This window comes from Hyla sarda, chromosome 11, assembly GCF_029499605.1.
Source record: "Hyla sarda isolate aHylSar1 chromosome 11, aHylSar1.hap1, whole genome shotgun sequence".
NCBI lineage: Eukaryota > Metazoa > Chordata > Amphibia > Anura > Hylidae > Hyla > Hyla sarda.
Window position 1 is genome coordinate 34,575,992 of NC_079199.1, and position 24,822 is coordinate 34,600,813.

At 43.1% G+C, this 24,822-nt stretch overlaps 1 protein-coding gene across 5 annotated transcripts in view; it reads right to left on the reverse strand.

Moving 5' to 3' along the window:
* MIPOL1 (mirror-image polydactyly 1) overlaps positions 1-24,822 on the reverse strand; it is a 339,635-nt gene that overhangs the window by 179,535 nt on the left and 135,278 nt on the right. For all 5 annotated transcript variants that reach the window (XM_056545248.1, XM_056545244.1, XM_056545246.1 and 2 more), the window contains 2 exons: positions 12,863-12,992; positions 6,562-6,595 (listed from right to left, as the gene is read on the reverse strand). In XM_056545248.1, coding sequence (XP_056401223.1) covers positions 6,562-6,595; positions 12,863-12,992 — 164 coding nt within the window. The remainder of the gene's footprint in view (positions 1-6,561; positions 6,596-12,862; positions 12,993-24,822) is intronic.

A 24,822-nucleotide genomic window follows, 5' to 3' on the forward strand; every position in this document is an offset into this window, starting at 1 on the left:
TGGAGGTGATAGCAACAAGAAATGCCACTTTCCAAGAAAGGAGGCGGAGAGACACCTCTCTAAGGGGCTCAAAGGGTGCACCCTGGAGGGCACTCAGAACCAAATTCAAGTCCCAAGGGGGAGAGGGTGACCGATAAGGAGGAACAGCGTGCACCACTCCTTGAAGGAAGGTCCGGACATGAGAATTAGAAGCCAGGGGCCGCTGGAAAAGAACAGCAAGGGCCGAAACCTGACCTTTAAGTGAACTGAGAGACAACCCCAGTTCCAACCCCGACTGCAAAAAGGAGAGAAGACGGTGAACCGAGAAGGTTACCGGGGAGAAGTCCTGAGCTTCACACCAACGAAAATAAGACCGCCAAGTACGGTGGTAAATTCTTGCGGAGGAGGGCTTACGAGCCTTGAGCATGGTGTGAATGACATGGGAAGAGAACCCACGGGCCCTCAAAACCGCGGTCTCAACCGTCACGCCGTCAAATGCAGCGACTGTAAATTGGGGTGGCAAAGAGGACCCTGAGAGAGCAGGTCTGGGCGGAGCGGAATGCGCAGTGGAGCGTCGTCCAGGAGCCTGACTACATTGGCGTACCACGATCTTCGGGGCCAATCTGGAGCTACCAGAATGGCGGGGACGTCCTCTGCCTTGAGCTTCCTCAGCACCCTAGGAAGGAGAGGAAGAGGAGGGAACAGATAGGGTAGGGCAAACCCCGCCCAAGGAATCACTAGGGCGTCCACATCCAGAGCCTGAGGGTCCACGTCCGGAATGTCCCAGAGGTCGCAGGGCTCGCCGGGGTCGGGTGAGGACCGACTGAGAAAGTCCGCTTCCCAGTTGAGCACTCCCGGAATGTGAATCGCCAAAATGGCCGGAACCTTGCTCTCCGCCCAGGTGAGAATCTTGGTCACCTCGGCCATGGCTGCCGAGCTGCGAGTGCCGCCCTGTCGATTTATGTACGCCACGGCCGTGGCGTTGTCCGACTGGATGCGGACAGGACAGGACTGAAGACGGGACTCCCAATGAAGGAGACATAGAAGAATCGCCTGTAATTCCAATATGTTTATCGGAAGAAAGGTCTCCTGGGGAGACCAGAGTCCCTGAACCGTCCAATCCCTGAACACGCCGCCCCAGCCCGACAGGCTGGCATCCATTGTAACAACCTGCCAGTGAAGGGGAAGAAACGACCGCCCTTGGAGACGAAAGGGGGAGCGGAGCCACCAGAGCAGAGACTGACAGACCCTGCGAGGGAGAACAATCTGACGATCGAGGGACAGAGGAGACCTGTTCCATCGAGTGAGAATCGCCAGTTGAAGGGGGCGGTAATGAAACTGGGCAAAGGGTATGGCCTCCATAGTTGCCACCATCCGAAGGGAGCGGACCCCCGACCGGAGCGTCAGACGTTTGTCCGGCGGAAGACAAATTCGGGCAGAGGCCGTGTCGAATCGAAGTCCCAGGAAGGTTAGAGACTGGGTAGGACGGAGGACTGGCGGGCTCTGGTTGGAGCCTTGATGAGAAGGTCGTCCAGATAGGGTATCACCGAGATTCCCCTCGGCCGTAACAGGCCCATCACTGGCGCAAGGATCGTTGTAAAGACCCGAGGAGCCGTGGCTAGACCGAAGGGGAGGGCTACAAATTGAAAGTGCCCCTCCGGAACAGCAAAGCGGAGGTACCGATGATGGCCTGGAAATATTGGCACATGGAGGTAGGCATCCTTGATGTCCACCGATGAAAGGAACTCCCCTTGTTCCAGAGACGCCACCACCGAACGGAGAGATTCCATTCGGAAGTGGCGGATGAGAAGGTGAGACGCTTGAGGTCTAGGATTGGTTGCACAGAACCGTCCTTCTTGGGGACCACAAAAAGATTTGAATAGAAACCCCGAAAACGTTCCCCTGGAGGAACGGGAATGATAACCCCCTGGAGAAGCAGAGACTGGAGAGCCGCTCGAAATTGCTTCGCCAGAGGAGGAGACCGGGGGGCCCGGGATCGAAAAAAGCGATCCCTCGGAAGGGAGGCGAATTAGATTCGGTAACCGTTGGACACCACGTCCCTGACCCAAGAGTCCTGAATGTGTGAGGTCCAGAAGTCTCCAAAAAGCAAGAGATGACCTCCCACCCGAGAAGAAACCGCGGGTGGGGGCCTCACTTCATGCAGAAGTGGGTTTGCGGTTGCCTGATTTGGGCGCAAAACGGCCAGACCGGTTGGAGTCCGACTTCCAAGACAGGAGTGCCCGGATCGAGGGAGCCTTCTTGTCCCGCAAGGGCGCCTGCCGGGACCCTTTGCTGCAGCCAGAGGTCCGAAAGGACCAAAAGGAAAAGGACTTCCTTTGAGAAGTAGGGCGAGCCTTATTTGAGGTAACAAGGAACTCTTACCTCCCGTTGCCTCAGAGATAATGTCATCAAGGCGTTTGTCAAAAAGACGGCCACCCGTAAAGGGAAGCTCAGTGAAAAACCTTTTGGAAGCGGCATCCGCGTTCCAAGCTTTAAGCCACATAGAGCAGCAGAGAGCCGCTAGGTGACTCACAGTAAAAGCAGAACAACGGGCTGACTGCATGGAAGCTGCGCACAGAAAATCCCCAGCTTCAGAGCATTGGAGAGCCAGAGCAGATAGATCCTCTGGGGGGGGGGGGGATCCCGCTAAGATATCCTGATGGAGCTTTTGACACCACTCCGACAGGGCCTTGGACACCCATGCCGAGGCGAAGATGGGAAGAAGAGAAGAGCCAGCTGCTTTAGAAGCAAACTTTGCTAAGGATTCTACCTTCTTGTCCGTGGGATCCTTGAAGACAGCAGCATCTGCCAGAGGCAGTGTAGTCGCCTTAGAGATCCGGGAGATTGGTAGATCCACTGAGGGAGGGGAAACCACCTTAGTGACAAAGTCCTTGTCAAATGGATAACGTTCTTGAATTGTCTTGATTCCTGGGAACCTCTTGTCTGGATGTTTCCATGCAGATTCCAGAATGTCGTCAAAGTCAGCGTGAGAGCTGAACCTTTGAGGTGCTGGCTTAGCACGATGAAAGGATACTCCTGGATTGACATCAGAAGATCCTTGGTCCTCCAAGTGAAAGGTGTCTCTTATGGCTGTCACCAATGAGTTCACCGTTGCAATTGAGTCCGAGCGGTCCTCTGAGGTCAGATGCTGACTCGGAAGCCTCGTCCACCAGGGGAATGTGAATGAGTAGAGGCAGTCCTGGAGGGGGGCGACCCTGACCGGGTACGCGGCTCTGGCGTGGCAGAGCGGCGACTCCAAGAACGTCCTCTGGAGGAGCGACGTTTGTGCCCAGATGACAGGGCCCCCCCTGTCATCTGGGCACAAATGTCGCTCCTCCAGAGGACGTTCTCGGAGTCGCTGCTCTGCCATGCCAGAGCCGCTCGGACTCAATTGCAATGGTGAACTCATCGCGGGACCCACAAGGGGAACGCTCACGTCTATCTGAAGACTCAATGGAAGAGTCAGACGAGGCACCCCTAGTACGCTTGTGAGAGCGTGAAGTATGTGGAGACGAGGAGCGGGCCCTCTCAGAGGTCCTGCGCAGGGAAGACCCTTTCAAGGCGGACACCACTTTCCGGGAGGCCTCAGCCACCGAACGGGAGACTTGGGTCAAGTCAGCCATATACTGGGTCAGGGAAGAAACCCAGGCTGGTGGAGCGGCTGAACCCACCGGGAACGAAAGGGCATCAGGGGGTACCAGAGGGTCTGGGGTAGCAGTGGAGCAGGCCGGGCAAGTGGGCTCAGCAGAGCCAGACATCTTGGTACCACAGTGCTTACAGAGATAGTAAGTCACGGAAGTTCCAGGTTTCTGTTTAGAGGGAGGAACAGCTCTGGGAACGGACATAATGTGGGAAAAAGAGACAGGAACTTTCTCACCCTAGTCTGTGTCCCTTGTCAGCTGCAGTGAGGAGAACTTGCTCCGTGCAGCTAGAGTGAATGAACAGGCCAGCCAATAGGAAGAGGGGGGCGTGCCTGAAGCAAGGCACTAACTAACTGACTCCTTCTCACTGATAATCGCGCCCACTGCGCTGATTGGAGGCTACTTCACGCCTCTGAGAGCTCCCAGCCTGGGCGGAGCTACAGACCGGCCGAGAAGAACTTTCATTGCGCCCGCTCCTTGTCCCGAGCATACATGTCAGCCGCATATATGCGCTCGTGGGAATAGAGCGGGCGGTCTAAGCGCCAGCAGAGACTGCCAGCAAAAGTGAAATTAAGACGGCGCTGAAGCGCCCGGTTCGTAGCAGCGCTGCGGCTGTCAGCCGCCAATAAGGTGCTGCCGGCAAAGCGAAAGCAAGCCGCCACTGAGAGCGCCCGGCCCGAAACAGCACCGCGGCTGACAGCCGCATATAAGGCGCTGTGGATGTAGTTGCACCAAACACACACACACATAAAGTGAAGTGCCCCATATTGGAGTCTTTAGTGAAGTCTTCAGTCAGCTTTAGTTACCTGCATCACGCCTGGCTGCTATGCGCGAGCGAGGCGAGCAGGGAAATAGGGGGACCCGGACCCATGAGGTACCAACCCAGGCGCTGACCGTTGGCGAGGGGGGGTGAACAGCGCATATACGCAATGTCTGTGCCCCCTTACTCACAATGGGGAAACAGGGAACCGGAGTCCCTGAGTCCCCACCTGAAAACAGAAAAGAAAAAGGAATAAAAAATGCACATGTCCCTATACTAGGAAAACAAAAAATCAGAAGACCTGGTCTGGAGAAATCCAGACCATGTCCACCTCCTTCAGACAATAAGCTTAAACCGATTAGCTCAGAGCCTGAAGGCGGTTGTATCCTGCTGGGAGGAGCCGACTTTTTTATTACCATAGTGTCACACCTCCTAGAGACAGCAGCATACACCCACGGTCTGTGTCCCCCAATGGAGCCGATAGAGAAAAAGGAGTGTTTTCTGGAAATAAAAGTTATGCAACTTTCTAATATACTTTGTGCTTCAGCTCTTCTGTATATTCTAGATCTCTACTTGTGGTCAGTTTTTAAAAACATTGTATTGTTTGTAGCTCGAGACTGAATCATATGAGACATATTGGGGGATTTTACTAAGACTGGCGTTTAAGACAGTGGTCTTAAAGAGGTATTCCAGTGTTGTATAAAAAATTATAAAAAAAAATGCTAGGGCCGTGGGAAAATAGAAAAAAACTATACTTACCACCCCTCCCCCATACTTATTCGGGTCCCCTGCCACTTGTCTGTTCAACCTACTTGAGAGACAAGCTCACAGTGCAATACCTGCCTACTTAGACAATCTCTGGCTGCAGAATTTTGGTCAGTGATTGGCTGAGCGGGAAGGTCCTGCTCTGAGTTCTCATCTTGAAAGCAGGAAGAATTGATGAGCAGCAATGGAAACAGAAAAATAATAATTGGAGCTAGAGAGACCGGTTGTAGGTTAGTATAGTTTTTTTTTTTCTATTTTACTGCGGCCCTAGCACTATAAAAATTTTTTTACAACACTATTTTTTTTAAACCAGTTTAAACCACTGCTGCTGTATGATCAAGTTAGTGCTTCATGTAATGGTGGCCTCTTCAGTGTCGTGGTTGACTGGCGGCCATTGAGTCAATAGATGCTTCCTACTGGGTGTCACATTATAGCACCATGGAACCACACAGTATATTCATATGACTAATTAAAATGTGCATGCACAGTAGAATTGTAGGCATTCCATAGTACTAAACATGTGCTTAAACTGTGTCGAAGACAACCTCTTTTAGAAGACCCCGACCTTATACACAACAGATTTTGTGAAGGATTTTCTCCATATATTCTGCATATTGACCTGTGTAACCTGAAAAGATTGCCCCTAAAGACCACTTTTCAATGCAATTTTGGTTGGTCTTCTCAAAGAGATTTCACTGTATGTGTCAACTGCATGCTGGGAGCTGTACTACTAAATTACTACAGCTGTGACAATAGCCATCAATGGGATAAGGTAAGAAACTGTAAAAATGACATGCCCATGTATTCATTTTGGAACCAGTACAGGCCCCATTCATTTTAATCGCACAAACATAGTCAGAAAGTAGCTACCTTTGGGTCATCTTCTGAGTGTATAAAAGTTTTGGCTCAGACTGAGAAGTATGGTTTGCAGCACTTTTTACCTCGAGATAAAACCTAAGAAATTGGCTAGTGACTACATTCAGGCATCTGAAACGAATGGGGCCCGTGCCTGTCCAACGATGGATACAACAGCGTGCCATTTTGACGGTTTCCCAACATATCCGTGCCTCGGAGGCACAAATCGTGATGTGGACCTGACCTAACAGTAGTCATTTTACACTGGTAAATGAAATGTATACAATACAACACTATGAACAAAGTGGCTTCCATGGAAGGATATTATCAGATATGCATTTTCAGTTAGAAAACCCCTAAAAATATTTTGATGCACTAACAGTATAACCCCCAAAAATTACATGACAAATTTACTTCTCATTCATATTTTATTTGAAAAAGTATATTCCCCCAGAGTAGACTGGGGGATCCTGGGCCTCCCACATTCTATGTCACTCAAACAGGGGCCTCATCCAGAAAAGGCAAAAAAGGAGTGGGAAATCTCTCTGGGAGAGCGCTTACCATGTCACTTTCTTTAGGGTTAATATCTTCCATCCTAGACAAGAGACAAGAGAGAGAAAGACAATGAGAAGTCGTGAAGAGGAGAGAGAGGGAGAAGCGCTAAGTGGCCAAAGACTTGCTCCTCAATTCCGAAGCAAAATGAATTCTCTTTCCAAATCTTTAGGAGTTGAAGTAATTTCGCTGTGAGTGTCTTCAGGGGACGCCCTGCACTCCCGACGCATTACGGCGCCAGCTGTTCTGCTGTATCTTTCAATAATGCCGAGCTCATCTCTCCTCGGCTGCAGCCTGTTAACTTATTAATGTTTACCGCAATATATGGCTACAGGGATCAGTTCTTCATATGTGCTGAGGAGGTTTAGTAAAGCAGGCTCTTCACATGTTTTTATTGATCGTTTCTCTTTTAATTAGGGTTTTCACTTCCTTCCTTTTTTTTATATTCCTGCCATACAGAAGAATCAGGGAATGATCTATATAAAGCACCGCACTGATCCTCAGAAATATTACGCACTTCATTCTGTCCTTAGTCACATGACTGATGAAACTTCCAGGATTTAAGAAGACAATAAAGTTTGCAGATTTTTTTTTGCTTGGTCGGTATATTTATGCCTCATGAAGAAGTCAAATTCAAGGATTTTTAATGCAGGCAGCTTCTTCACATAACATCACCCCTAGGACAGTGGGCTCCAAATGGCGGACCTCCAGTTGTTGCAAGACTACAACTCTCAGCATGCCCTTAGTTTTGCAACATCTGGAGGTCTACAGTTTGGAGACCACTATACTAGAAAGTACTACTGCTCATTTTCTACATCAGTGTTTCCCAAGCAGGGTGCCTCCAGCTTTTGCAAAACTACAACTCCCAGCATGCCCGGACAGCCAAAGGCTGGGAAACACTTCAAAGGCTGGGAATAGATACCGGTAGATTGTAAGCAAAAATGTTCTATACAATCAGTAAGGTGACAATTCATCATTCATTAGATTAATACAGATGCATACAGTTTGTAATGTAGATTTGGACTGCGTGCAGGGTAAGTTTAAAAAAAATACCCTAAGAGTAAAAAATGGTGCCTTTTCCATTGGATACAAAATAACTAGCTGATCCATGGAGATCAGACCACTGGGACCCCACCTAATCACAAAAACAAAGGACAATAGCCCACCAAGTGCTGAACATGGACAGTGCCACTCTATGAACTCGTAGGACACCCAGTGGTTGGCTCCCCAACAATCAGCTAGATATCCTGTGGGTAGAGAATAGTTTTAAATTTCAAGTTACCGTAAACCCCTTTAAAGGTGGCAACGATGTACAGCACATGACCTATAATTACTTAGGGGGGCGCCATTGATAAAGATGGCTTTGGCATCCTACAGCATTCCTAGGTCACAGGAATGACACTGAATAACACTAATATTATATGGTATATATATATATATATATATATATATATATATATATATATATATATATAAATACTGCACAGGGCACCAACCAACCTACATTCAACCTGAACCAAAAGTAAATTATTTCTTGCTCTCTAAAGCCTTTTTTTCACTCGTATAGTCTCAATATAGGGACAGCTTTACATTTCATGTCTCTTGTTGTATTATTGTATTCACAATTGTTATATGTAGATTTTTTTTATCCTGTCTTTTACCTGAAGTAGGGCCGACCTAAAACAAGATAATTTTCTTAGAATTTTATTTCCCAGCATTGGACATGTGTGCTAGCAGCCGGCTTGTACGCTTGGCTCCCCGCCACTGCGGGTTATACACACATCGTCAGGATTTATCCCAGATAGATGCCATAACTGTTGCGTCCGGGTCCTGTCATCTATATGCTGTATAGAGTACTAGTGCATGACATCCAGCACGCTCTTATCAGGGGTCGCTACTGTATCAGCTACCCCTGATGTTAATTACTATATGGAATGACTGTATTTCTTTATGCCTGTCAGCCCCTGATGAGGTCACATGTAACAATGTGCTGAAACGCGTTGGGCAGAGCTAGTAATTCTATTTCATTATTCATTACCAGCATACAATTTAATTAGGCTCTTGCATCTGTGGGGCAATCTCTACATATGCAATTTTAACAGCCTTGTTTGTGTCTATCTTTAGTTACAGGGCTGACATTCTTGCCCTATCACTTATTTATACATCACTTTGTTTAATCAGTGTGTTTTAATCTATACATTAAAAGCTATGTTTTATTAGCACTTCAATATTTTCTCCCCCCTACTATTTTCCTTATGCTCTTTGGGAGTTGTTTATACTAGGGAGTGGACACCAGTACCAGTCCACAAGATTATTATCTAGTATTCAATTATATAAGTAAATATTAGAAAAGTTTAGTAAAGTTCCCCTAAGAACATATAGACCACTATGGATTGTAGAACTAGATCTGTGGAAAGGAGAATGAGGGTATAGAAGGTATGACAGAGCATCCATCTCCAGTGCTGACCAGCATTGCTGATGGACATTCTGTTGTTTACCAGAATTATACTATCTTGGATAAATCAGTACTAGCACTGAGCACCACATTACTAACCAGTCCGCAGTACCAAATTTTATCTGGACTAACAGAGGGTGAGAAAGGAGACAAACTTGTTGTCAGAATCTTCTCTATGTGTCTATGTGTCTCCTTGCCCGTGTCTCACTCCTCTCCTCTCAATGGACTGCTATGGGCTGCATGTATCCGGACACTTCATCTTTCTCTAATAAAATATATTACAAAGATTCTTATATCTACTTAATTCATGCAAAGTTGATTCGAAAGGTTAGTGACTATTTACGAAAAACTCATGTTCCGGATTATATTGACTGTTAACAAATGGTATGAATATACCCAAATATTTTAACTGTGAATCAATTTTATAGACTAGGAATCGTCAACAAAAGATTGCCTTGTCAGTATGATATTGGGTTGCAATGACCAGCGTATGGATTGCTACACACCGCTATACTGCTGCTGTCATGGTATTTGTTTGTGTGTGATCTTCTTGGTCTCCTGCGCTGTCAATCTTTCATGGCCGGCATATGAATGTTTATCTGACAATGTCAGTGGTGGTAAATGTGTGTATTTTTTAGTCTGTCTGGGACATGTCAGTAAGTCTGCATCAATATTTCCATATGCTTTTATAGACCTACATGTATGAACAAAGCATTGGGTATCTTCATGCCAAAACAAGAAAAGCAAGTGATTTAGAGAGTTAAAAAACTCAAACTCACATCATATGCCTGTAAATATGATTTAGCCACTGGGACTGTAAGAAAAGTAAAGCTTTCCCCCTGCAGTAAACCTTGTGAGGTATATCATATATAACAAATGTCTTATTGATAAGACTCAACCCAATCCTGAGCACTGAGGTGCCCAGTCCCCTATTCCTGGTAAAGAGTTCACTGCATTAAAGGGGTATTCCAGGAAAAAACTTTTTTTATATATCAACTGGTTCCAGAAAGTTAAACAGATTTGTAAATTACTTCTATTAAAAAATCTTAATCCTTTCAGTACTTATGAGCTTCTGAAGTTAAGGTTGTTCTTTTCTGTCTAAGTAATCTCTGATGACACGTGTCTCGGGAAACGCCCAGTTTAGAAGCAAATTCCCATAGCAAACCTCTTCTAAACTGGGCGGTTCCCGAGACACGTGTCATCAGAGATTACTTAGACAGAAAAGAACAACCTAAACTTCAGAAGCTCATAAGTACTGAAAGGATTAAGATTTTTTAATAGACGTAATTTACAAATCTGTTTAACTTTCTGGGGCCAGTTGATATATAAAAAAAAGTTTTTTCCTGGATAACCCCTTTAAACTATTGTGTGTGAACAACTTTTTACTAGTAAAGCCACAGATTCTAAACTAGATTGATATACTGACATTGTTATTAAGATGTGTAGCTTTGGCTTTATACAGTATTTGTGGGTTGTGGTCCTGCTGAAAGATAAATCTTCCAAGCTGCAGTTCTCTTGCAAGCTGCAGCAGGTTTTTTAATTTGATATATACATCAGTGCAATATTGTGTAGATTATTATTTACATATCAAGGGTCAAGTGCAATTTCTGGGTGTTGATATCATGAATTTATGGGTTCCTCATGTTTCCCCCATCACTATGTGTTTTTAATTTATCTGCTGTATATGTGTTTTTTATGGATATTATGAGTATGTTAAAATTGTGAGTTAATAAAACTTTATTGATTATATACAAGTTTTGTATTATTATTGTAGCAGGAATTTTTTTAGGGATATATTTATAATTTAGGATTTAGGATTTATCTGTAATTTAGGATTTATCTGTTTTGTTTCATTAATTTTAAGTCCTGCTAGGAGTCCCATGTACTCTGTCTGAGGACATCACAGAATAGAGGGGGTGCAAGTGGGAATGGCAATATATTAATTTAGTTTTACATAGCTTTAAGTGTGAGAAACTAAAGGGCTAACCTGAACGCACTGATTGACTAATGCTGTACACATGCTCATATAGCAAGGTCTATAGATGCGGCTGTACCTGCCATGCCAGGCATTATAAGTAGGTGATTAAGTGGGCTGCGATATCAGGCATTCACTATAATTTGTGCCTGGGAGGACTACTGCCATATATATTAGATGAAAGGCTGCCACATATCCCACTGTGGAGGCGTATAGTAGCTGAGCTTGAGAAAGACTGCAATTGGGTAGTTGAAACGTTGTTCCTTGATGTTGGGTCAATAAGCCTCATTCACCTTTACCTACTGGAGTGCTGCAGTCTTCGTTTGTAGTAGGTGAATTAGCTACTCCCAGAAGGAAGCCCACCCAGGACCTCTGATGGTATAATTGTTCATATATGGTAAATGATAAATAAGAGGAAGGAGGCCTCTGCATCTCTGCCTTAGGAAGCTCTAGTGATAGTGTCCATAATTGACATGATGTCACTGGAGCTTCCCAAGGGAACCTGCCATCAGAGTTTACCCTATATAACTGTTGGCAACAGGTTGTATAAGATAAATGTAGTTGGTTTACCATATCTGGAAGTCTTCATGGCCAGGAGCGATTCTGGAGAAAATAAATAGTAAATATGTAGAAAATAGTCCCACTGCTTTCCAGGCTGTATACATGCCCACTTCGAGGTGACTGACAGCCCTGGCACCACCAACATTACCACTCAGCTCCCTTAAAGGGGTTATCCACCATAAGGAGATTTTAGTACCTGCCAGCACTAGCCCCTGCCAAACAGTAATTGACATGCTTAGGAAGGATCCATGCTTGTCTTGGGGCTAAATGTTGTGAGATTACCATAACGCTGCTGATTTCCTTTTGCAAAACGGCTATTTCTTGATTCACAGGGGATAGTGCTGAATCTCGGCCTGTGTGAGATTTTGTCGCAGGGCGGTGCACTTAATTTACATACCGAGTGGGACAACTTTAAAACTTTTTTTTCTCCAGAACTGCTGCCGGCCGTGAAGACTTCTAGACATGGTAAGCAAGCTGACTTTACCCTATTTAACCTGTTGCCAATTATTTTATAGGGTAAATTCTGATGACAGGTTCCCCTTAAATGGATACCTGTTACAAATGTTATGTGGATGCATTTTTTAGGGGAGGGATCCTGAAGTTTTGAATAGCTTAGTTTGCTACACTACTAAAAACATCTGGAATGACGCTTCTTCTGGCCAAAGCTCCTTGGAGTTTGGCAGGAAGAAGCGTCATTCCAGACGCGAAACTAGTTGCAGCCAGTGGTATGCTCCCTCACCTGTAGCTGCGTTTCTACAGCTCTCCTGCTCCCGCAAGAACTTTCGTTCTGTCTACATGTCCTGAACACGCTTCAATAAATACATTTTGCAAGATTTAACGGGTGAGTGCAACTGATCTTTCTATATTTTATTCTGAACAATGGAGTGTTTGACTCTAAATGCTCCTTAGCATTAGTTAATCCAGGAAAAAACCCTAATCCAACACACATCTGTGGTCACCTGATATAAGTCCACCTAAAATAGAGTCTACTTATAATCTACTGCGACTCTTCTCTAGGCACCCAATACCTACTAGAAGCCTTTTACAGGCCTGTAAAGCAAGGAGGGGCACTGCATTGTATGGACAAAACTTCATATGACAACAATACTCACATATGTACAAAGATGGTGGTTGCCCAGAAAGGACATCAGATGACTAGGCTATCTAAAGTATCTCAGATGGCAGAACTAAGTAAGAGCATCAAAAAGAGATGGAACAAGACACTCTGGCAATTTGCTTGTTTCCTGTCCTCCATAGAGTTAGAAGTAAGAAAAGCAACTAGAGCTTTTATATAAATTTACATCAACTACTGATCTTACTGTTGGATGTACTGCTGGAGCTGCTGGACACGGAGAAGAGCTTCGTCCCTCTCTTCATTCGCCAGTCTAAGCCGCGCCATTATTGCTTCATCTCTTTCACGCTGTGCGCTGTACACTTCTCTTACTAGTACTGTAAGGGAAAAAAATTATATTATTTTAGGACCCTAATATGTTACAGAAAAAATGTCATACCAATGTCAAACTTATCACACTTCCTAAGGTTACATTGGCTCATACTAAACCTTCATATAACCAAGTAATTTATTTCCCCCCTTTGAAAGATATATGGGGTGGGGGTTGAAAGGGTGGGTTATTTCCAAATTAATGATATGAATAGATGTTTTTGTATTTGTTGGTAGAAATGTACTGAAATAAAAATTATTTAAATTTAAAAAAGTTATCACATTAGTGAAGTCTATTATAATTTACTATTGTTAATATCAGGAATGTATAATATTTATAGAACATTTATGTACTTTGGATATTTATGTAAGGAATAGTGTAGGCTACCATTCTAGGCATAAAATTGAGGCCAAAAGGAAGAAATGTTTTGAGTGCATGCCAAGTGCTCTACCAGGAGACAAGACGCCAAACGTTGAATAAAAATGTGATGTTACCAGAACCATACTTTTTTTTTTTAATTGCAATAAATTTTACAATAGTCATAATTCGAATTTAAAAAATACTCATACTATGGCCAATTACCAGCCAATGGATGACAGTCAGATTATAGTCATTGAATGTGTACATTAATTACTCAATTATTTATTAATTTTTTTCTCATCTTGCACCATACTGTATTGGGATATGTAAGAGTTAGAAACAGGTAAAGGGGTTAGCCTAAATAAAACAACTTAGCACCTACTCTTATGAGCAATAGGAGTCCTCGTGGCTGAACTTCGACAAATCAGATACTTATTTCATTATTATTCAATTTAAAGGGGTACTCCGGCGCTTAGACATCTTATGCCCTATCCAAAGGTCCGGGGATAAGATGCCTGATCGCGGGGGTCCCGCTGCTGGGGACCCCCGAGATCTTCCACGCTGCACCCTGTTAGGACACGCCCCCTCCATAGGCTTGCATTGAGGGGGCGGGGCGTGACGTCACACGGGGGCGGAGCCGTGACATCACAATGCTCCGTCCCTGCGATCACTAGTAATCAGACCTGGAGCGAGCACGCTCCAGGGGCTGATTCTAACGGGGTCTGGTGTGGAAGATCAAGGGGGACCCCAGCGGCGGGACCCCCGCGATCAGACATCTTATCCCCTATCCTTTGGATTTCCTACCTGGACAATCCAGGTGACCAGACCTTATCTGTACTATTTTTCCCAGCATTTTCAATGGAACCTGCAGCACTTCCAGCACAGATATAACCTTTAGTCAAATTCACTAAAGCCAAGAGCTGCTTGAACTATTTACAGTCTTAAGAATAGTCAGGGTTCCATTACACAAAAGTAACAGTTTTTAATACAGAATAAGGGTTAACTAACCGCACGGCACACAAAGCAACACAACTAAACATAATCAAGCTAATGAGGACAATGCAAATACGACAACATCATCCCAGATTTCTTCCCCTTTCTTTGACTTGCAATAGATTTCAATATTTGCACAGTGAAGGTTCAGAGCAGTTACATTACATTCACAAATATTATCACCCGCTGTGTAAGCCAGCGAGGAAAATCCTCCCTCAGTCCATGTGGAAGAGGAGATGTTTACCATTATATTTGGATACTTCCATTTTTAAACAAGCTTATCAAATATCCGGTAATTCTTAGTCAAATGAGACGATCTCTTCGACATTTATTTATTTTTTTGGCAAATACTACGAATTTGTTTAGGGACCTAATTGTTATATAATGTAAGTAGAAAGTAAATGTTGTAAGTGGAGTAGGGAGGGAGGAAGAAGGGAACGTGTAATCTAATGGTGTGTGTACTTATCCATCTGGGCTCCCTTTATGTACAATCACAGTTTTACCAAAGTAACAGTATGTTTAACTAAGCGAGCTGTATCTACTGCATCAGACAGGGAAACATCACTGAGCTTATAAAGGGGAATGTCACCAACGAAAGGTTAGAAGGCGGCAGAGAAGAGTTCTGTGAGTTCAGATCCTTACAAATTCCTCAAATTAAATGGTCTATAACAGTGTTTCCCAACTTTTGTTCCACCAGCTGTTGCAAAACTACAACTTCCAGGATGCCAGGAGATGCCAGGAGGGTATTCCGGTGGAAAACTATTAACTTTTTTTTTTTTTTCAAATCAACTGGTGTCAGAAAGTTAAAGGACAACTGCAGCACAATATACACTTATCCCCTATCTACAAGATAGGGGATAAGTGTTCAATCGCGGGGGGTCCGACCGCTGGGACCCCCCTCGATCTCCCTAACGGGGCACCGCCATTAGCGCTCATAGTGAGCGCTGAAGGCGCATAGCATCGACCTAGAGGTCAACGGTGACGCCCCGTCTCCTCCCCGTTCCAATACAGTTCTATGGGGGAGAAGGGGAGGCAGGAACACTGCCTCCCCGCCTCTCCCATAGAGATGTATGGAGGAGGCGTGCCGGCCGCAATGTCATGCTGCGGCTGGCACGCCCCCTGCACGGGATAGCCACGGCATAGGGGATAAGTGTTAATTACGCTGCAGATGTCCTTTAAACAGATTTGTAAATTATCTCTATTAAAAAAATCTAAATGCTTCCAGTACTTATCAGTTGCTGTATACTACAGAGAAAGTTGTGTGGTTATTTTCTCTGCTGCCACCTTTCTCTGTCAGGAACTGTCCGAGGCAGGAGAGGTTTGCTATGGGTATTTGATCCTACTCTGCACAGTTCCTGACACGGACAGAGGTGGCAGCAGAGAGCACTGTGGTGAGACAGAGAAGAAAACTTCCTCTGGAGCATACAGCAGCTAATAGGTACTGGAAGGGTTAAGATTTTTTAATAGAAATAATTTACAAATCTGTTTAACTTTCTGGAGCCAGTTGATATGAAAAATAATTGTTTTCAACTGAAGTACACCTTTAAACTGATTGGTAAAACATCCCTTCGTTCCCACAAACCTAATTGTCTACTCTTTTCTTCTTGGCCATGTATGTGCCCTAAAATTGGCCTTAAAAAAAAATCTTAATTTTGGCATAAGACATTTTTTGTTTATATAAAATGTGTTTCTACCTAATCAAACAACCAAAACTTAAAAAATATATATTTGGTATCACTGTTATTGTACTATTTTAACCATATGGTAAATAGCATAAATTTAAAACAAAATAACATTTTCTTCATTATTTCCACACCAAAAATTATCTACTTTAATCAACACATTATACGAACCCCAAAATTGTCCCACAAAAAACAAGCCCTCATATGAAGAGTTATGGCTCTTGGAATGCAGCGGTAAAAAAAAATGGAAAAAGAGAAAAACTGTTTGGGCAGTAAGGCCCAAATTGGCTTGGTTACTAACAGACGTGGGTAAAACAGAAAAAAGACTTGCAGTGGCGCTGCCTTGGAGGTTGAAGATTCGAAGACGGATGCAGTAGGTATCAAGCAACATGTATTTTATTCATACATGTGGAGCAAAACGCGTTTCAAGGGTATATTCCCTCTTTTTCAATTGCATAATGATAGTGAGCAAACAGTAAGTTTACATACACAGAGGTGGATGGCACCAAAAAACATCTGGCGGGGCTTAGGGGTAAAGTGTGGGACCAGTGTCACTGGAAAATACAGTAAAATACAGTTGAGAGAATATAACAAATAGTAACAAGATCGTGTTTTCACATATGCCAAAGGCTGATAATTATTCAGTGAGAGAGCTTTAGACCAATAGATTTCGATGTTAGTGACACTGGTCACCGCCCACACTTTACCCCTAAGCCCCGCCAGACGTTTTTTGGCGCCATCCACCTCTGTGTATATAAAATCACTGTTTGCTCACTATCATTATGCAATTGAAAAAGAAGGAATATATCCTTGAAACGCGTTTTGCTCCACATGAATGAATAAAATACATGTTGCTTGATACCTACTGCATCTGTCTTCGATTCTTCAACCTCCAAGGCAGCGCCACTGCAAGTCTTTTTTTCTGTTTTACCCACGTCTGAACTTTACTGACTCCTTAAAAGAGCCCGGTCGACTCTGCAAGCTGCAGCCGAGGACCTCCACTTTGCTACCCCTAAGCCAAGGGGTTACGCGCATAAAACCAAGGTTTGCCCAAGGTGAGCAACGTACAACTTGGGGCACCTGGGACACACCAAGCCCACAGAATTACGCGAGGTGCTGCCCTCCATTTATTTCCTCTAATTTCCGTGGTTACTAACAGGTTAAACTTTGATTTGTTTAAAAGGCCACAGTGTTACAGAGTGAATCATAGACGTGTGTAATGGTGGTGGTGGTGGTGGTGGGGAGGGGGTTCTTACATCATAAAACAGAACACTGTGTAGACTGGATACAGTGTAGCAAACTCCAAACTGTAAACGCTGACAAAGAATACACCACTTGTAGTAATGGTCCTATGCTATAATATGCATGCATCTACAAAAAAGAGAAATGCGTATAACGTCTAAGGAACTGTACATCTTTATTAAGCAATGAATAAAACAATTAGATACAAGTGACATTAAAACAGTAAAAACTCAGTAAACAGTAAAAAACCAAAACAAAAAACAGTTAACCTTCTAATCATGCCCAAATTGAAAATCATGTGATGCCTACAGTAACATATATTGGATGGAGTACAAAACCATGATGTGGCAACCCTATATCCTGTATACAAACAATGGTATATAAATGAAGGTGGATAAATAAAATATAGGTCAAACCGTTATGAATAATGGACGTTATTTTGTGACGGGAGAATGAACGGAAGAAATCGTGCATGCACTATTTCTCCCATTACTATATTCCGTCACAAAATAACGTCTGTTATTAATAACGGACTATAACGGATTAAAACGGATAATGTAAAAATCCCATAGACTATAATGGGATTTTCTAATGGATGTTTAATGGCCGATTTTCAGGGTTTTCATAACGGAACATCAAACGGATCTTTAAAACGGATGAATTTTATAGTGTGAAAGCAACCTTAGATTGGGAACAGCACCCTACCCTACATTAGTCCGGAGGAATGTAGTATGTAGTACAGTGTTGCCCAACCTGGATGCCAACAGCTGTTGCAAAACTACAACTCCCAACAAGTTGGCATTCCGGACTTGCTGGGAGTTGTAGTTTTGCAAAAGCTGGAGGCATCCAGGTTGGGAAACACTGATGTAGCATGTACAATGCTATGTCGTTTTTCAACAGTTGGAGAGCCACAGGTTGGAGAACAATGGTGTGCTGAAAAGGCGCATAAATTTTCATAACTTAAAGACAGAACAACACCTTTCCAACCCAGAAAAAGGAAAATAAATGTAAAATAGAATTAAACTTTTTCCTGTACCGCTGTTTTGTAAATAGTTGTTATAAAAAATAAGATTGTATAGTTATACTTAAACAGCATTCATACAATGTGTCATCCATAGACATCATTATCAATCTTCAGGGTGTATTCACACGTACGGTATCCTGCACATATTTGATGCACAGGATTTGAAGCTGCTGATTTGATGCATTTAGTTTACATTGTAATCTGCAGCATCAAATCCGGAGCATCAAATATGCGCAGGATACTGTACGTGTGAATGCACCCTTAATAATATATTCTGAGCTTTTTCATCATATTCCTTTCTCTATCATCATCAACAGCCGACTAATTGCCATACGTGATGCGTCGGCTGCGCCAGCCGTTCTCTGAAACGGGGGATACAGTATATTAACAAAAAGAAGGAGGCGCTCTAATCCCAAAATATATGTAATGAGGTGTGTGTTACTCACCCGGTGTGAGTGGGGGTCACATATATGTGGGGGTCACATATCAAAGGGTTTTAATTGCAACGCGTTTCGGAGGTCATATGACGTCCGAAACGCGTTGCAATTAAAACCCTTTGATATGTGAGGACTTCTCCTGGTTATTACCTATATGCTTTCCTGGAGGGGGGATAGTATGTGAGACCTGGTCTTACACTCCCCCCATGTGAAGTAAGTGAACCATTTTCTGCTTCTTACGACAACCTGAAATTATTCTGCCATTTCTCCTGCTGAAACGGGGAGCGGTTTACAGCAGTGTCATGGCTTCCCAGGCATTATAAACATGATATATTGTTTCCCAATACGTATGGCTACATGCGCCGCTCTCCTAATTTCATTAGCTATGGGAGAAATGATTCGGGAACCTTAGTCTGTATTTTCTTTTTTAATTACAATGGAAACAGGTTTTCTCTTTTCCTTTCCGACCGGTGTAAGATTGGCTTTGTAGAGAAGGTTAATAAGAAATGTGTCTGCAAAAGTCAAACAGAATTAAACGCTCTAAACTGATTAATATTCCAAAGAGCTTCTTCCGTGCCTCATAATCTTCATTCCTCATCCTTATGGGGTTAATCCTACACAGAAGTAGGAAAAGAATTGAGGGACATCAGCAAGAAGGGAGAGAGTGGGGAATAGAACAAAAGAAATCGCGAAACCAGGCAATGCCTAAAAACAAGGGGCAACATACTAATAGTATAAAAGTCAACATAGTATAATATTTATATCATTGTGAAGTCTAATCTACAGTTATGTGCTGCTGAACAGTGGCTATTGGTCCCTGTTATCATCCGTGTCGTGTTTTCCATTGGGAGGTTTAACAGGATGTCCAGAAAAGTACCTGCCCCCTAAAATCTTATTTTTGCTCACACATTTATTTACATTACATATATTACAGTTCTATTTGTGTAATACCAATACATTACAGAGTAACCTATTTAGAAACAATTCAACTTTTAGGTGGTTAATAACATGTTATAGTGTCTATTTTATATATAATATATTTTAATTCAATTGTAAGCACCTGGACCACCACAAAGGCATTGTGACTTATCCATGGTGCAACCTACAGTGGGGCAAAAAAGTATTTAGTCAGCCACCAATTGTGCAAGTTCTCCCACTTAAAATGATGAGAGGCCTGTAATATTCATCATAGGTATACCTCAACTATGAGACACATAATGAGAAAAATAAATCCATAAAATCCCATTGTCTGATTTTTATAGAATTTATTTGCAAATTATAGTGGAATCTAAGTATTTGGTCACCTACAAACAAGCAAGATTTCTGGCTCTCACAGACCTGTAACTTCTTCTTTAAGAGTCTCCTCTGTCCTCCACTTGTTACCTGTATTAATGGCTCCTGTTTGAACTTGTTATCAGTATAAAAGACACCTGTCCACAACCTCAAACAGTCACACTCCAAACTCCACTATGGCCAAGACCAAAGAGATGTCGAAGGACACCAGAAACAAAATTGTAGACCTGCACCAAGCTGGGAAGACTGAATCTGCAATATGCAAGCAGCTTTTTTTTTATGAAGAAATCAACTGTGGGAGCAATTATTAGAAAATGCCATAAAAGACCATTGATAATCTCCCTGGATCTGGGGCTCCATGCAAGATTTCACCCTGTGGTGATCACAAGAACGGTGAACAAAAATCCCAGAACCACACAGGGGGACCTAGTGAATGACCTGCAGAGAGCTGGGACCAAAGTAACAAAGGCCACCATCAGTAACAAACTACGCCGCCAGGGACTCAAATCATGCAGTGCTAGGACGGTATTAATTTCTCTTGTTAACACAGTAAACTAAATCGCACCTTTAAGGCTGGCTATGCTATGTCCAGTGGTCCATCACTTGTGCAGATATGATCTGCAGTCTAGTAGAACTTATATACTAAGCCCATAGCCAGTCTGAAAGGTTCCCTGTAAATTCTGCATCAAAATCTCCACTTAAATGGGTACTCTGGTGGAAAACTTTTTTTTTTAAATCAACTGGTACCGGAACGTTAAACAGATTTGTAAATTACTTCTATTAAAAAAAATCTTAATCCTTCCAGTACTTATTAGCTGCTGAATGCTCCAGAGGAAGTTCTTTTCTTTCTGGAACACAGTGCTCTCTGCTGACATCTCTGTCCATTTTAAGAACTGTCCAGAGTAGGAGAAAATCCCCATAGCAAACATATGCTGCTCTGGACAGTTCCTAAAATGAACAGAGATGTCAGCAGAGAGCCCTGTGCTCCAAAAAGAAAACATATATTTTTTTTAATAGAAGTAATTTACAAATCTGTCTAACTTTCTGGCGCCAGTTGATAAAAAAAAAAGAATAATAATAGTTTTCCACCGGAGTACCTCTTTAACATGCTGATTTTACTGTAGAAGAAATGTGCAGAAAATCCATGTGAAAACATGCAGAAAAGTAACACCACCTCTTTTTTCCACGATTAAATATTTATGTTGCAGTTTTTAATAACCACACAGATTTTGTAGCATTGTGTAGACTTTCCCATAGAAGTCAATGGTATATGGATTTTTATGTGGAAATGCGCTTGTGGAAAAGGGAAGTCATATATATCATGTGTAGTCTTCTCATGCACATCAATAGAAACTGCATATGTTGCATAATATATGGTAATCACATTCTGAAGTCAGAAAGCTTTCTTTAGAGATGTGTAGTGTTACGTAGACTGTATGCCTCTTTCTGCATAATGTGGTATGTTACTAGAGCTGAATTAAGATTTGTTGAGGTACAGGACCCCCTACCACCTCTGGAACCCAGACACCACCTGATCCCCATCAAATTCCACATATCGAAAATGTGGTCATACATGACTGACTCTCCTGAAGACTATGACACTTAAGTTCCCCTTACACATTGGAAAAAAGTCTGGCCAACCTGCAGATTTCCATGGGACTGACAGACTATCTAATGTGTATGGGGGACCTCCCAACCCTCCCCAGAGCCTCTCAGCTATAATGGTTCATTTATATGGGATTGAGAGACCTTAAAGGGGTACTCCGCTGCTCAGCATATGGAACAAAATGTTCCAAATGCTTAGAGCTGACGCCGGGAGCTCGTGATGTCATAACCCTGCTCCTCATGATGTCACACCCCGTCCCCTCAATGCAAATCCATAGCCTTGAATTGAGGGGGTGGGGTGTGACATCATGAGGGGCAGGGCTATGAGGTCACGAGCTCCCGGCGTCGGCTCTAAGCATTTGGAACATTTTGTTCCAAACGTTTAGCAGCGGAGTGCCCCTTTAAAGGGTTATTTAGGATTAGAAAAACATAGCTGCTTTCTTCTAGAAATAGCACCACATCTGTCCCTGGTTTGTGTGGTACTGCAGCTCAGTTCCATTAAAGTGAACAGAGCCAAATTGTAACAACATGAACAACCTAAGGTCAGGTGTGGGGCTGTTTTTGGAAGGAAAAAGCTATGTAGCGCCCTCTGCACCCACTTTAATTACACCCCTGGTGCAGTGCAGTAGCTGGTTTTGAGAAGAGAAAGGGTCAAGAAGCTGGACATTGCGGGGAGCACCCCTGAGGCCACTACGAGAGGCAGAGAGAGAGCAGGAGAGAAGCCTAGGTAGAACGAGGGACCTAACGGGTGACAGAGCTGCCGTCCTTAAGGGGTTTCACATTGCAACTGCAATAAAAATACTACATCAAAATCAATGCTGATGTGAAAATAGCACTTTAACAGAAGTTTTGCTCATGTGAACTAGAGTTAATGGGTAACAAGAACTGCGGTGTTGGTGGGTACCACGCCTGCACTGGCACCTTTACATGGCCTACAAGGAAATTGGCACTTCTAGAATCACAAACCTAACATTATTTCACAACAGTCTTCCTGGAGTCACACTTCTTTGCTAGTAAATGGCTGGATTAATCATTCATATTACATACTTGTGGGTTTTGCAGAAAATAATAATAAAGTAATGATATAAATACTATAAGAAGCAGACAAAAGATAAGCTGCCAGATCTTTTCCCTCCACTCATGCATCTAAAATTGCACATGACCATTTGTGTATATAAAGGGGTTGTAACGTAAAGGTGACCTCTGCATTATTTGTTTATGGACATTATTAAAGGGATCCACTACTTGGCGACCCCACTTGATTAGCAAATAATCATTAGAGGAGCTTCAAATTTTTAGAAAAACATGGCTGCTCTCTTGTAAGAACAGTGGTGTGTGTGTGGTACTATGGCTCGTCACTATTTGTTTCAATTGAGCTGAATTACCAGATACAACCCATGAGCAGTCGTGGTGCTGTGTCTGGAAGTATGGTGCCATGTTATTTAAATCCTTTACTGGCTCTTTAATAAACAGTGTTCTGATGGCCTGGGTGACCTTAGCCTGCCCATGGCTGCCCATTCTTCCGATTTGGTGCCATGCAACACAACATTTCTTTTGCAGAGAACCGTGGGACCAGCTGAAACCGCCCTTGGCGATATCGGCCTTTTTTGCCAGAGGATTCAGAAACTGATTCAAAAGGATTATTGCAGTGTAAAAAATGATTAAAAGGGATATCCCAAGATTAATAAATATCACCTCTCCTAGGATAGATGATAAATAGCTGATCGGTGGAGGTGTTACCGCTGAGATCCGAATTTTCATAGTGTTAAGAGCCTGACCGATCAAGCAGTCAAAGAACCAAATTGCCGTACACTTCTCTCCCCGGTACGTGTCTATGTGATCAAGATGGGCCTATAGACTTACATTATGAGTCCGCCCTGATCACATGACACAGGGCTTGAAGAGAACCCGGTGAGCGCACACTTCTGCCTCATCCTACTGCTTAGTCAGGGTTTAGACCCTCAGACCCCAACAAATAAAAACTTTTGTTATGTCTCTATGACAAATCAAACTTTTTTTTATATCAACAGGTACATTAAACAAAAGTACTAAAATGAAAAAAAAAACAAGACAAACATGCTGTTCCATTACATGCTCCTCCATTGACAGCCATGCATGGACACAGGAGCTGTTGACCACAAAGGGATGAAGGTGGGGACGGACCTGCATCATTATAGAGAATGGACCTTTAGTGGAGTGACTTCATCATAATCATAATAATAATGACTTCATCATAATAATAATGACTTCATCATAATCATAATAATAATGACTTCATCATAATCATAATGACTTCATCATTATTATAGTCTGACAATAAAAAGGTGACCAAGCCTTTGAATAAATAAGTCGCTTCCATGGCTGCCGTGCACTTCAGAGTGTTTTTTTGCTTGATAAAGGTCATAACGGCACAGCATTAACCCTTTAGATCCTGTGATCAAAGTTAATATCGGGATCTAAAAATGGTAAAATACATCCCCAGGAACTTCAGAGGGGGCTGATCAATGCAAACTCGTTGTATTTATTATGAAGTGTGGTCAGGTAGAAAGTCACACCAAGCAAAGCAATGGGGCCTACAGGTGGTGCAGGAGAAAGATTTTTGCTTGGACTGTGTAAATTGTAGTAAATCTGGCTGACGTAAGATTCCACGCCCCCTTTAAATTATATGGGCACGGTCAGATTCAAAAACTTTTTATATATGTTGTGCATTTTGGCAAAGTAATAGCTTATGAAAAACACAACTTGGCATCCCCATACCATCCAGAACATAATCCTGTCCGGCTGCAGCATCATCTTTGTCCCAGCTGAAGCTGTGTTCACTCCTGTCCTATCAGACTGCAGCATGAAAAATTAGCAGGGGTTACAGAACAGCCTGCAGTCATTGGATGAAGTGACCCAGCACATCAGACTCAGGGAGGAAGCTGTGTCATGCAGAGTGTGGACACACTTACTCCAAAGCACAGAATGACAGAGCAAGTGAGTAAGGGAAAAGAGGTATTTGTGAGAAATATAGGTGCTAGACACATAAAAAATTATATGTACATGATTCGGATAAAGTAACATATAACTTTTTTGGGTGAGATATGAAAGGTATGCTTTAAAGGGGTATGGTGGAACTTTTTTCAAATCAACTGGTGCCAGAAAGTTATACAGATCTGTAAATGACTTCTATTTAAAAATCTTAATCCTTCCAGTACTTAT